The sequence below is a fragment of the Aegilops tauschii genome, chromosome 6 (genome assembly GCF_002575655.3).
Source record: "Aegilops tauschii subsp. strangulata cultivar AL8/78 chromosome 6, Aet v6.0, whole genome shotgun sequence".
NCBI classification, from domain to species: Eukaryota; Viridiplantae; Streptophyta; class Magnoliopsida; order Poales; family Poaceae; genus Aegilops; species Aegilops tauschii.
In genome coordinates, this window is record NC_053040.3 from 11,083,587 (window position 1) to 11,098,192 (window position 14,606).

Here is a 14,606-nt window from a genome sequence, read left to right on the forward strand (position 1 = left end):
AACTGTCAAATAACAGATTTCAGATTCTGATTATAGAGTTGTTCTTTTTTATTAGACTTCCCTACATCCAAACAAAAGTGACATTTATGGTAATTGGAAATCTTGAAAGACAGAATTCATGGTGCTATATGTACATAACTTAATTTGTTTGTACAAACGTTTTATACATGATGTCAGTGAATTTATCTCCAACACCCAAGAGTTTATCAAGGTGCTAATATTCTGTGATCTGTATTGTAGGATAATGTTAATAGCACATAATATCTCTAGTTATATATATAAACAACTAGCTCAGAAAACAGAAAGTTATATCTATGACGCAGGCTGACTCGAACCCCGTGGGCCACAAAGCCTCACCATGGCCCAGCACTTGGCCTGCCCTGCCACTGCCCCGCCTACCAACCGACCTGGGCCACAGCCTACAATGTGAGCACCAGCCCACGTCTATGCTTTGCCCGTAAGCATAGTACTATATATTGCGTTGAATCCCATTTTTGCAAGATCCAATAGTTTCGCCCCTATACACATTTGTTTTTAATCTAGATGAATTTTCAATTAATTAAGGAGCACTCTTTGCAAAGGTCACATATTTAGAAGTGACATGTTGTGAGATATACACGCAAGTTTAGTTAACAATATTTGTTTTTAATCTGGATTTTTTTTCGAAATCAATAATTAAGGAGCACTCTTTGCAAATGTCAGCATTGCTGGTGCCAGAGAGGCAAACAATTGAGGTTACACAAATGTTTAGTATCCGATGGAGACATGTTGTGAGATATACACACAAGTTTAGTTAACAATATTCGCCCTGACATGCATCCTATGATCCGCTACCTCCCTCTCCACCTCTTCCTTCAAACTTGTTTTGAGGATTCGAGTACTCGACCGAATTTCATTGAGGCACCTAACTGCTGGCAGGCCGGAGAAACCATTCAGCCCCTCGCACCAATAAACTTCTAGCAACTTGAGCTTAGGAATTGGACCTTCTTCAAACAACACTGATCGGAGGCTGTATACTCCACGGAGCTCCAACACCATGAAACTTGGGAAAGATGAGCTATGGAAATGGAACTGCGCCCCATTGAACGAATAAATACTCACGCATAGAACTGCAAGATTTGGGAGCACCCCAGGGGCTTGTATGGCATCATCATCTTGCTCAAGTGCGCTTCTCATCAACACCAACTTGGAGAGATCCTGAAGATTATGGATCCATTCTTTTTCCCTGACTAGTTTACCTTCCAGAGTGAGGCTCTTAAGGCTGCTTGGTAGCAACCAACCCTTCTTACACTAGGGCCTTCAATATTTCTCCCAGAAATATTGACAAAACATTGTGTAAGAAGGGACTTAAATTTACCCAAACAACCATCTAACTCATGAACCTCTTGTCGCGGATGATTCGCTTAAACGTGCAAAGATTGAAGTTGATTGCGGCCAGCAATGGCAGACCACAACTCCTTGCTGTTTCTGCCGCTGATACCAGCCACTTCCAGCTTACGCAGCTGAGTAAGCTCTCCAAGCTCTTTCAGAGTGGCATTTCCATTTCTCCCAGAAATTTTGACAAAACCTAGTGTAAGAACGACCTTCGATTTACCAATCCCTCTGCGAAGGAAAACCTTTTCTAGACGCCCCTTACAGAAGCGGTATAGATTGAATAAATCATGCCTATTCAAAGGTGCTACAGCTTCGGAAGAAAAGATCACTTCCACGAAGGTGCTACAGCTTCGGAAGATTGGTGATTGTTGTAGGAAAATCACAACATTTGTACCTCTAACATCCAGTCTTTCAAGGTGGCTTGAATTCTGCAAAGAATTAGGGAGGCATGAAATGTTCTCACATCCTCGAACAAAAAGGCACTTAAGGGTGATGTTGCTGCCCAATTATATCAAGATGATGATTTCTTAACCCTGATGTGTCTTCTAATTCAAGTATTCAGAGGAAACTCATATTGTCAGAGATGAAAAAGGATCTCCACTCTCCAAACACTATCAATGACCATACGTGTGACAAGTCTATCATGCTCTCCAGCACATCTTTATCCCTTTTCCAGTTGCTGCCTATCACAAGATGGCGTATTACACCTTGTGTCTCGCTTAAACAACAACCTTCCTCCAGCATTAAAACAAGGTTTTCCTCCCTAGCCTTTGAGATCGCATATTTCACAGATCATATCACGAAGTTGGCAATAATTAATTTTCTGACTGCAATGGTCTATCCCTTCCCCTGGTAATATCATACTCCTATCTAGGAGGTCATCAAAGTACTCCTGAAAAAGTCTGGGTGCAGTATGCCATGCATATATCCCTTGAGGAACCTTCGGCAATCCACCGCCTCACCAAGCGACCCCACCTAATTCTATGGTCTTCTTGAAATATGGACAAGTATAGGAAAGCATACTTGAGATGGTATGGTAAACAATCATAGCTCCTCATAAGAACTGTCTTTATTGTCCTAAGTTCATGATTTATCTCCAATTCAGTGCTAATACAGTCATTCATCTTTCTCCATTCAATAACAGTTTTTGGCTTAGTAGCTAGGAATCCACCGATAGTCAATATTGCAAGCGGAAGGCCATCACATTTTTGCGTGGTAACTCTTGCTTGCTGCATCATAGCTGCGGCTAAATCATTTTTCCCAATATGCAACCAACATAATTTGACAAAGTTAACTATTTGTATAAAAAATCATTGTTGTTAAATTAAGAATATGAACTTGTTTGTCCTAGCTTCAACTTGTGGCTTCTAGAAGCCAGAGTCCTGACCCTAAGTGTAAGTTTGCTATGATAATTTTCTCACCCAGTTCGATTTAACTCTTTTGTTCGAATTCCTATTTTGTTACTATTACATAGAAATGCCTAAGGGTAAGTTCATTCATGTGAAGTGAACTTTGTGATCCTAGATACTGCTACTATTCGAATGTGCACCTAGAAGCATGACTGTGACAATTCAAATATGCACCAACATCTATTGATAACAAGTATCGGTCCTTGGTACTACCACTGACTCGAGGAGGCAAATTACAACAATGCTCCCAGAGCAAGAAAGAATGTGAACGGTTTCCTCCAAGGACCTACCTGATTACAATCTCAACAAAAAATTTGGCATGTTGAAAAAAATTGAGGGCACAAAATTGCTACTTTAGCTCTTCAAATGTTTTTGCATAGGAGACAAACTGTAATTTTTTAGAGAAACTATTTTTCCCAATAAAGCTCAAAAGATTTGCGTCTTGTTGCATTGATATAAAAGAATAAATTACAGGCCTAAAACTATGCCATTACAACCAAACACCAGCACGAAGGACAACAGCTAACAAATCACTGGGCTCTCGTTACAACACACTCCACAAACAATATGGCATAGACCAGCCAAACTGTCTGTTGAGTGCATAGATGCTGGTCTATGCCATATTAGAAAGGCAGAGATGTGGCGCCCCAACTTGAGAGATGAGGTGTGGCCTATCAATGGCAGCGAATCATCTCACACTATTGACAGAGGCGTCTTTGCCAGACTGAGCTAGCTGTATCCTCCTTCCACCAAGTAGGACAAATACAGCGTGACCCACACAATGACGGGGAGGAACCGGTAGGCCCAAGATGACCACACAAGACACACCCAAAGCATAAATATGATGAACCACCAATCACGGACGACAACCAGGATGTCACACCACCGCACGAGGCCGCACCCTACATCTATCACAATAGCTCCTGACTCACCATATGTTGTCCACCCACCACCTCATGATGCAGACAACGCATGCTAACCAAAGCATGGTCGTCGTCCATGCACCGCCGACACACTCACACATCAACAATAAATAGATATCCGAGACACGTCGCCAGGACGACATAATGTAAGTTCCTTCTCGATCCGGATCGGAAATCATATCCGGATGAGAAATCATATACTTTCCATATCCATTATTGTCATGCAAAGCAGCAACACCTACACACTGTGGACACCACCGCGCACCTGCGATCTAAACGATGGCCCACAGATCCAGAGTGTCGCGAGTTGTGTCTCACATGGGTGCAACAACATCCTTGTTGTTGCCTTGACCTCCGCCCAAATCTACATCAACATCACCAGCATACTCCCTACAACATCCACAGGCACATGGCAAGTGCCAGCCTACCACCCCCACGGAGGCCCCAACACGTCGCACGTCAGGAGGCACCGCACACAGTGTCCAAGACTGGATCCCAGTCACACGTACACTCCATGAAAAATTTCTGGAATTGAGCAAGCTGGTCCAGATCTAATGGTATGCCTTTTCCTAGATCTAATATTTCGAATATACTGGAAGTTTAAAATATTTTCAAAGAAGACATCATCTCTTATACTTCAATATTCTGAACTGAGAAAAAAGACAAGCATACAAATATGATCTTACATGAGGCAAAACTAACATAACGTGAAGCAAAACCATATGAAAGGGTACTAGTTACGGAAATACCTTCTTTATGAAGAGGTCAAGTGCATCATCATTTTTTAGACCTCCAAGACAGTACATATTCTTGTCTTTTTCTCTTGAACAGTGTCTGGCAATATTTTTTCTCTCTTGTGGTGATTATGACCCTTCGCGCATGCATTATCCAAACACGATTTGACCAACTGCCATTCATAAGTCAACAATATATCATCAAGAACAATAAGGCACTTTTTTTGCTTTTAGCACCCGAACTAACTCCTCCTTCGACTCTTTAAGTTTCATTTGTGCTATGACTTTCTTTTGTGTTTCAGTTTTTCTTGCTCCAGTAGGATCTTCTTGAATAGAATTCTAAAGCTGCATAGCCAAATCTATAAGGAGTACTTCAGGTTTGAAAGGACGCAATGCATTGACCCAAGCACACTTCCAACCATCAAGCTCCTGGCTCCCCCCCCCCCCCCCCCCCCCCCCCCCACACACACACACACACTTCCCTAGACTAAGATGACCATAAAACCTTGATTGTTGTTTGGTTTGCCAACTAATTTAAAAATAATAGATTTCTCTGTTTCTTGCCCGCAGAGCACTTCATCAGCTAGTGCTAGTGTCCTGCTGCGATCAAACTTCTTTCTAGCAGTTGAGTTGGTAACTTTTTCTTCACCTTCACTGTTAGGTACTTTATCTTCCTCATGTATTTCATTGATGAGCATTGGTGTGTTTTTTCTCAGTACTAGTAACATTGTTTGAGTCGGTAATGGGCTCGGCAGAGAACATGATGCATGTATAGCCTGAGCCAAAAAAAACAGATGTATAAGAATTTATGCACTTTTGCTCCACACGTTTCCATAGCTAGACTACATGCATGTCTTTTCCAATACTGAGGTTTGTTCAAGTCCACGCTTCCAATTCACATAGATTCATCTGAGATGTCTTGACATGTCTCAGTTAACTTCCCTCAAAATTTTGAAGTTTGATAAATAGCTTTGAGCATCAGGATTAGCAGGTAGCTAACTCATACACAGATGTTTAGGGTATCAAATTTTACTAGGTAAAATTTCAGTGTGTGTGTGTGTGTGTGTGTGCGTGTGTGAGGATAAAAGAGACAAACTACTGAACAAACAACACAAATATAGCCCTTCAACTTGTAATTCAAGATTGAATTTCGATCATCTGGGCGAGTCCCACCTTTAATTTATCATTCTCCACACCTGAAAGCCTTGATTTGTTGGTGTCAAACATTGCCACACTACCACTGCCCAGGTTGACCCGCTCCTTTGAATTGTGCAATGAAACACGAAATGGAAAGAAGGATCAAACATCCATAGACAAAAAGAAACATATTTATAAAAGAAATAAAGACAGGGAAACATATTCACTGTCTTGTGGAACGAATAAATAGTCTGATCACAAGACAATTGCTTGAACTCGGAAATTTGGCATGGTTTCTCTGTGCACAAGCTTCCAATTTCAACTTGCTACGTAGAAACATTTATACTTTGTTTCTTGTTGTCAGGAAGGTACTTCTTAATGCAATGCCACTCTTCGATTGTGGACAGGTCATTTATGATAACAAGGTAGCTATTCTTACACAACTGCGCATTAAACACACTGGACTAAATCACTTTGATCCATCTTCTCCGTCTTGGCAAGAACAACCCCAACACTTGTTTCTTGCTCTGGCTTTTCAACCTCATCATGGGAATTTTCATAACATAGCCTTACCAAGTTCTCGAGGAACTCTTGTGAATTGAAGGATGGCTTTCCAACCTCATGATGGGAATTTTCACAAAATTGTCTTACCAAACTACTGATGAACTCTTGTGGATTGAATGGATGCAACAACCTGATCCAAGCATGGATTCCAAACCTTTGTAGTAGCATTGGGTCATCATAAACTTCCTGGATGGCGGACATCTTCCCGAGATCACCACTAGTTCCCCATAGAGCGATCACCCTAAGGTCCTCATTGTAGCTAGTAATCAGCTGGTGGAGGTCCACCTTTGATGATGAATCGTATTCCACAGCTGCAAACATTGCCGCAGTGGCAATGCTGGCCTGCTCCTCTACCGCGGTAGGCTTGGGGCCTGAGCTCTCGCTGATGAGGCGGTAGCAAAGGTTCTTGTTGCTTACGTCCTTCACCTTGGCCCTGAGCTTCTTCATCTCCCATCTTGGAGTATGACCGAACGCTTCATTCGATTCATTGTACCCCCAAATTAGAAATTCAGTCCTCGATTGGCTCGATCCACGTGGGGGAGTAGCAACCCTTCCATCTTTGAGTTATAACGATGCACTACGAAATGTACAACTATGCCTACATGGTTCATTTTGAGTCAAGGCAATTTTTTTTTGCGGGGGAGAGTCAATGCAATTCAATCCCTGATACGTTGTAAACTTATAAATATTTATTTTGAAGTTTAATTGTGTCTATTATGTATTAATTAATTCATTTTAGAATTTCACAAAAAATAAATTTAGGCATCTTCAACGTCGATTCTCAAACCACCCGCAATCGTTAGTACCACACAGTCCGAACGTGTTTTGTCATCCAACGTGATCCTGTATCGTCTGCTCGGCGTCCGGTCGCACTTTTCCACAAACCAGAGTCAAACTAGTGGGGCTTGGCGGGCGTCCGGACCGCTGTCGTGTCTGCTTCTGACTGCCCTGACCCAACATTAACCCCCTCCCTCGCCAGCGCCTGTTTTCTTCCTTAAATGGATAGCGCCGCTCCAGAGCGTCAATGCCGCATTCATGCCAGGCCATAGCGTACACGACCTCTCACTGTTGCCGGCATTGAAGCGGCGCACCGGTCAAGAGAGCGCCGCCCGCGCCGCTTTCTGCTGCACACGACTGCTCCGCGTTCAAATGACATCCCGATGGTCCGTCGCCCTACATTAATGATATGCGGTTACCGACGAACCTACTCCGGCGCCAGACATCCATCCGTTTGCCACCCACCATTAACCACACCATCGTGGCCTATTGCCATCCGCCTGCTATATAAACTCCAATCCCGGGCATAGCCGCAGTCATCCTCCCTTAGTCCCTTTATCATCTCCGCACCATGCCCACCATGGCCTCTCACGCTCCAAAGCCCTCTAGGATAGCCTCTCATCCGAGCAGAAGAAAGGAGATGGCCACCATTGTTGCCGGCTGGCAGGCGAGCAGGCAGACGGAGACCGACGACGTCCCAATGGGGGACGTGACCGAGGACGAGCTGGCACCACCCTCCTCGCCGGTGCATGTCCGCTTTGCCATCGGCGTGGCCCGTTTCCACTACACAGACATGGTGCGGGAGGAGCGAGAGGCCCGGTTCCAGCAGGCGCAGGCAGACCAGGCCTACAAGCCCCGTCTCCATGACGAGCGCATGCGCGGAGAGGAGCAACTCGCCGCTGGCACGGCCGTCACACCGGACGTGGGCATGGCGGAGAAAAAGATGCGGCTTTACTCCTACCGCTCCACCACGACCGCTGGCGGTACAGCCTCTATCAGACGGCGGACGGGGTGTTCGGCAAGAGCGACAACAAGGAGGACATCGCCAGTTTGGCCAAGGTCACGCCTCGCCACTACGACCACAAAGTCGGCATATCCACGGGCGCCATCGGCAGTGAGGAAGAGTTGTGCATGGTAGGTTGCCACCGCTCGGCACATCCACGATCTATCTTGTGTTCAACAGAGCACAAAACCTTAAGATCCCTTTGTGTGCCGCCAGCGCCGCCGCTGGTTCCCTCTCCCTCTGCCAGTCGCTCCGGCGGTGGGAGGGAGGGGAACCTCAGATCTGTGCGTCCGGTGTGTTCTCGGTAGGGTTAGGGTTGAGGGAGTCGTTGCCGAGGACGTTGAAGTGGCGGCGTGTCCGAATAAGTTTCTCCGGGCTCCATTCGCTGTCAGAGGGGCTCTAGCCTTCGTCTAGGAGCCAGCGGAGTGGGGGATCCCCGGATCTCGTTGAGGTCACGGGCTATGGTGTCTGGAGGTCGATCGACACTTGTCGGTTTGGTCCTCAAATGGGCGGTGGCTGTGTGGAGACGAAGATCCTTCTTCCTCGTCGGTATGATTTCTTGCTGTGTTTCTTCATCCTTCTTTGTGCTGCTGCTAGAGGGATGTCCTGCTTTGCCCGGGCGGTTGGCCCGGGCACGACGCCGAACCGGATCCTAGTTCTCTTCCATCTAGAAGGGGCACATATAGCGGTACTCAAAGCCACAGATGGCGAAGGCTAGTGCAGGCGTGTTGGATGCACATGTGTGTCCTTGTCTTTTTTGCGCCAGAGCAAAGAAGTGGGGAAGCAGCATGGCGATGATTATGCCATGGTTGAGGATGAGGACCTGCTTGGGCCGGAATGCAGATTACTGTGTTGTAGGGGCCTCCTCGCAAGGTTCAGGGATGATGACATAGAGCTCCGGAGGTCTTCATGTTTGGCTGGTTGTTTTAGTGTGCTCTTTGTTATTCTGGTTATTTATGTGTGTGTTAGGGTGTGCTTGTTCGGGTTAAAAACTTTGTATTATGTCATGATTTGAATACAAGCATACTTTCTAAAACAAACAGATCGTAGATCCAAACGTTTTTTTAAATTCTGAACTAAAAACATTATTCTGAAAAAAATGTGAATGTTTTATGAAACCAAGAATACTTTTAAAAACTGTGAATACAATTTTAAAGAACTCAAACATTTTGAAAAATGCAAACAATTTTTGGAAACGGGAAAAAAATTAAACTTTGCAGAAAAAACTGAAAATGCGAACATTTTCTCAAAAACTGGAACATTTCCAAATTCCACAATAATTTTTGGATGCATGAACATGTTTGGAATACTAGAAAAAAATTCAATTTCCTGAACAAAATTTGAAAACATGAATTTTTTTTCAAACTCCCGAACAAAATTTGAAACACGAACCTTATTTGAAATTTGTGAACTATTTTTGAAATGGGACCATTTTTTAAAACTCCCAAACAAAAATTGAAAACATGAAATGTTTTTGGAAATTGCGCACAAATGTCGAAACGAGAACATGTTTTGAAATTCACAAACAAATTGGAAAACATTAACATTTTTATAAAATTTGCCAACAATTTTTGAAATGGGAATATTTTTTTGAAAATCCTGCAATTTTTTTTGAAAAGTTGTGAAATATTGAACAATAACATAAAGAAAAGAAACAAAAAAAAGAAATAGGAAAAGGAAAAGGAAAAAATTAAAACAAAAAAATAAAAGAAAAAATTAAAAGAAACAAACGGCCAGTCCAAAAAATGGTTTAGGAACCTTCTCGATGGTTCCCAAATCTAGTAGAAACCAACGCTGGAACATTCCAGAAGGTTCCCAAAATAAAATATGATCTACTCATTAGCTATCTCAGATGGGCCAGCCAAGTTGTTCTCTTAGTGTCATCGTTTTGTGCATTACCTCGACAGTTTGATACGGAGAGCGTCAAATATGAAAATGCCGCGGATAGGAAACCCCATGGTGCACGTGACCATGTGTGGCCAGATGCCGCCCCCACCAGCCTTTCAACCAAGTCATAACTCATGGAACCACGTGACATATGTGGTAAGCAATTCAAACTAATCCAAAAAAGTCATACCTCATGGAGTCTTTCTATTCATACAACAGTTTACACAACCGCTTATGAAGCTTGCATAGAGAAAAGGGCAGAGAGTAGGCAAGATTCGATCTAGAGGCCTCAATAGATCAAATTCAAGATTAGCCACCTCAAAATTCACGTGTGCTCTATTTTCCTAATGTGGCATTAGTAGTCCTGATGATTACGAGTTTGTAGTATTATCTCACTATTGTTATGGGAAGTAGATCAATTTCATTCATTCGATATATCATTGCACCAATGCACCTCCTGCCCAGCCTGAGCATTCTCGATCCCCTTTCCCAAACCCCACCGGAACCCCAACTCCGGCCGAAATGGAGGGCGGTCTGCCGCAGCCGCCGCCGGCGGCATCCAAGGTGCTCGACGACCACGGAATCCTCGCCGAGATCCTCCTCTGCGCCGCCAAAATTGACGGAGAGTCGACTCCGCCGCCGCCGCCGCCGTCCGTATCCAAGGTGTTCGACGACGACGACCTCCTCGCCGAGATCCTCCTCCGCGTCGGCCTCCCCACCGCGCTCGTCCGCGCCGCCGCCGTCTGCAGGCGCTGGCTCCACCGCGCCTCCCGCCGCGACCTCCTCCGCCGGTTCCGCGAGCGGCACCCGCGCCGCCTCCTCGGGTTCTACGTCGTCGAGGTGGACTGTTCGGCGGCGCCGACCGTCCCGCGGTTCGTGCCGGTGCCGCCTCAGCCGCCGGAGCTCGCTGCGGTGGTCCGCCGCGCGGCCTCCAGCCTGGGCGCCTACATGAGAGAACACGGCGCGCCGAGCTCCATCATGGACTGCCGGAATGGCAGTCTGCTCATGAGGCACGAGCGCCACGACCACGACCAGACCCGGTCGACACTCCGGGCGCACAGCCTGCTGTGCCCCCAGAGGGGCAACGTCGTCTTACCGGGGTTCCCATTCCCCCGACTCCGGTTCGGAAGCTCCTACACATACTCCGGAATCCTCTCCAAGGAAGAAGGCGACGGTGTGTCCTACTTCTATGTGTCGATGCAGTCTACCGTGGACAGGAAACACACGCACGGCCTATGTCTATATGTTGCAAGGTGGTGTCTGGGTTATGCATAACTTGACCATAGGCCAGATCCCTCCTCCGCGGCCGGATCTGGAATCCGTGCTCGTAAAAAATAAGATGTATATGCCGGCCGCTAAGGGCGATGTTGTTGTCTTGGATTTGACGGCCTCGACATTCTCAACGATTCAGCTCCCACAAGGGGTCGAGCATGTCGCGAGAAACACCATCTTGTCACGGGCAGATGATTCAGCTGGTGTATACCTTATCAATGTCAAAGTGCTTGAACTTCGTATCTGGCTCCACAAGGGGGGTGACTGGTTGTTAGTGGACAACATTTGCTTGCGTGACATGTTAGCTGGTTTGAGTATGCTGGATGGCAATGCTTCTCTCCAGATAAAGCAGGTGGGGGACAATGCCGAGTTTGTGTTGCTGGAGATGATGTCGCAATACGCACTCTACCTGGATATCAGGTGCAGGACACTGCATAAAGTGTATGAGGTGACTAAAGAGGATCGATATTTGGGTGATATACATCCTTTTATGATGATATGGCCTCCAACGTTCCCTGCGCTCAAGGATGATCCTGCAACTGCAAGGTTTGCCTTTTGCTCCCTTGGATCATTTTCGTACTGCTTTTGTTGAGGTTGCAAAGCTTTGCATGTGCATTGTGTTAATCTTGTTTTCTATGCTGCTGCTTTGTTTTGCCATGTGCCTTACAGTTGAAATTTGTAGCTTAGATCAATGCACCATCATAATAGATTAGTTATGGAAACAGTTTGCATTGCCACACTCATAATCCTCCAAGGCTTTTGTTAATGGTTCATCGACCTTTCCACTATTTAGTATAAACTGTGGAATGGTGGCCATTTTAGATACACTAGTCCAGCACCATTTGAGATGCTTTTTGTACCCATAAGATGATACTCTACTCTTTTTTAATGTCGTTTGAATTGTAGTTGTTTTTTGGATTACCATAGAGGGGGGAGTTTTGTACGGTAGGATGATGGTGTCCGACACATGTGGGTTAATGGTCAACTGGGTTGAGAATGACAATGTGGATATCGAAAGGGAATTTAGAGAGCGATGGGTTACCAATTGGAAGTATGGAAGTTCGTTTCTGTCATCTCCACTTCTCATAGTCATAATACATTTGTATGAAGTCGAGTTATTTTGTGTGAGATTGTCCATAATTGTTTTTTATAGAATGTTATTTAGATATAAATCAGTTTTCCATTTCTCTATGATGAAGCATGCTACTGCTCACACAGAGCTTAACTCTGGTTTGTGTAGTTTATACCGGTACACTTTTGTTAGTGCATGTTTTCTCTGAGTCGGGTACTATCATAATCAAGATACTCCGGTCCTGCATCGCAAGTATATACTCCAGTCTGAAAACATGGTACTTGGGTGGCCTTTACCTTCCATGACCAGCTTCACTGTTCGGACCATATACAAGGAAGAAAAATATGTTGGTTTGTGATAGCAGAGCACTGAATCTGCATTGATTGAGCAATTATATCATTGAGTGCCGCATAACATTTGGCTGACGTCGTTCTACTACTTGTTTTGTCAATTTTCTAGATCGTCTGGTGCATAGTTAGTTACCTTCGTCCGAACTGATCCTTGTTTTATTTCTCCTTTTTTATGGAACAGAGATGCCATGTGAAGAACAGGCCTATAACTGGGAGTTGCTGGATGGTATGTACATATGTCAGTGCTAAGCTTTGGCGGGTGCAATCAAAGATGAGCACCAGTAGTACTGAACGCCTTTCCATGTTTTATCCTTCAGGCTTAAGTAAAAGGCAGTACATTTGGTTGCTTAGTTTCTTCTCCGTACTTGGTTTGGAGACTCCAAAAGATCTAGTGCAATGAATTGTTTTATTTTCTCGGAGAGTAGAAGTCGCTGCCTGCCTCGACGTGTTACTTGTCATCCACTTAAGCCTTACCAGGAAAGAGTTCAGTTGACTGAATTTTGCTGCATGCATGCTTTCTCTGAACTAACTGAACACCATGTCTGAATTTTGCTGTTTGCATGCTTGCCTGGCTGTTGCACAAACTATATGTAGGAGGTCTCTGTCAAAAGAATGAAACGATCATGTACAAAAATGGTTCCATCGATCCTTCAGTGTTGGCGCTACTGATGTATACTTGCTTGGTCTCGTTTAGTTCAGAAGACATGCTCCTGAACAAACCTGCTACCATTGTTATGCGCAGATTCATGTTATTCGACATATGAACACTTAACTAAAAGCAAGAGTGTATGAAATCTTGAGACATAGTTAGTGCTGATGACAGCCACTCGTTAATTTACCCACCACTCTTCGGAGCCATCAAATTGAATTTTTGTTCAGTTAATTCTGAAAGATTTACCTTAACCATTACTAGTTGCTATTTGATTGATCACATTCATCGGGATATGAGCGCGATGTACATGTATTGCCGCCGGCGAGGTGTATTGGTCACGTGACATGCTAGCTTCAGGTTTTCAGTGGAAACCTACAACACAACAGACTTCTCTTTTGCTAGTTGCAACCAGAATCAAGGGTAAGAAGATCATCAAAGGACCTTACAGAGGCCATCTTTTATCTTTTCAGGCTTAAGCAGGACAGTGTACACTGGGTTTGTTAATTTCCCCCCCTTGCTTGATTGGGAGACTCCTAAAAAGAGTTAGCTCAGAGCCTTATTTCCTTTTCTTTGGGAGCTGCTTCTTGCCATCCACTTCAAAACACGCTTCACAGGAAGGAATTCAGTTGTCGAATTTTGCTGAATGCGTTCCTTAACCTGGCTCTTGTTAAAAATGAAACGATCACCTACACACATGGTACCATCGATACTTCAGTGCTGGCACTACTGAAGACATGCTGATAATGTTATGCGTGGGATTTGTGCTATTTGGCAATGGATCTTTGCAAGCAAGAATGCACTTCGACGATAGATCGCTGCAAGCAAGAGTGCACGGATTTTTCAGAGATAGTTAGGTGATGCTCCTTAATTTACCCAAACCTCTTCACAACCATCAACTTGATTTTCTGTTCTATCAATTCTGAAAAAATTGCCTTAACAATTGCTAGTTGTTGTCATTTGATCGGTCACATTCGTTGCAATGTAGTCTACTCACATAACATATTGTTCCAAGTTGCAACGGGCGAGCGTGTGATGAATACATAACGGTCCCATGTTGCCGCCCGTGATGGCTGGGACATGAGGTGCATAGAGGTTGCATGTGGAGTGCAACTGCACCTTGAGGAAGAAGAAGATACAAACCACTACTAGGAGAAAGAAATCATGGACAAGAAGACCATGACCAACGATCCTCCATCATTGTCACATGCTTATAGCTTTGAATTATACGGTTGGTAATCTGACTCTTTGCTAATATCACTCCTAAAAATGCAGAGTAAGTGGATCAAAGCAGCGACAATCTTACTCAATAGATAGCTTTTGCCTACTGGGCATTCTGGAGCCGATGGTGCTCTTTAAAGATGTCTATTGCTCAGCTGCCCCATGATCATGCCCATCTTTTATGCAATGTACAGGGACTGTCGGCGCCTCTATAGAGACCCTGCTTCAAGGTGG

At 44.6% G+C, this 14,606-nt stretch overlaps 1 protein-coding gene and 1 pseudogene across 1 annotated transcript; one reads left to right on the plus strand and one right to left on the minus strand.

Annotated features, from left to right (window-relative positions):
* Positions 1-789: 789 nt before the first annotated feature.
* LOC109762856 (probable disease resistance RPP8-like protein 4) lies at positions 790-6,588 on the minus strand (annotated as a pseudogene).
* A 3,532-nt stretch (positions 6,589-10,120) lies between these two features.
* LOC120966051 (uncharacterized) lies at positions 10,121-12,929 on the plus strand. The gene is made up of 2 exons (XM_040391619.3): positions 10,121-11,626; positions 12,684-12,929. The coding sequence occupies exon 1, from the start codon at positions 10,331-10,333 to the stop codon at positions 11,081-11,083; it is 753 nt and encodes a 250-aa protein (XP_040247553.2). The 5' UTR covers positions 10,121-10,330; the 3' UTR covers positions 11,084-11,626; positions 12,684-12,929.
* The last annotated feature ends 1,677 nt before the right edge of the window (positions 12,930-14,606 follow it).

Excerpts from the sequence above, each read along its gene's own strand:
- LOC120966051 (XM_040391619.3), top strand. The coding sequence starts at position 10,331 with ATGGAGGGCGGTCTGCCGCAGCCGCCGCCGGCGGCATCCAAGGTGCTC.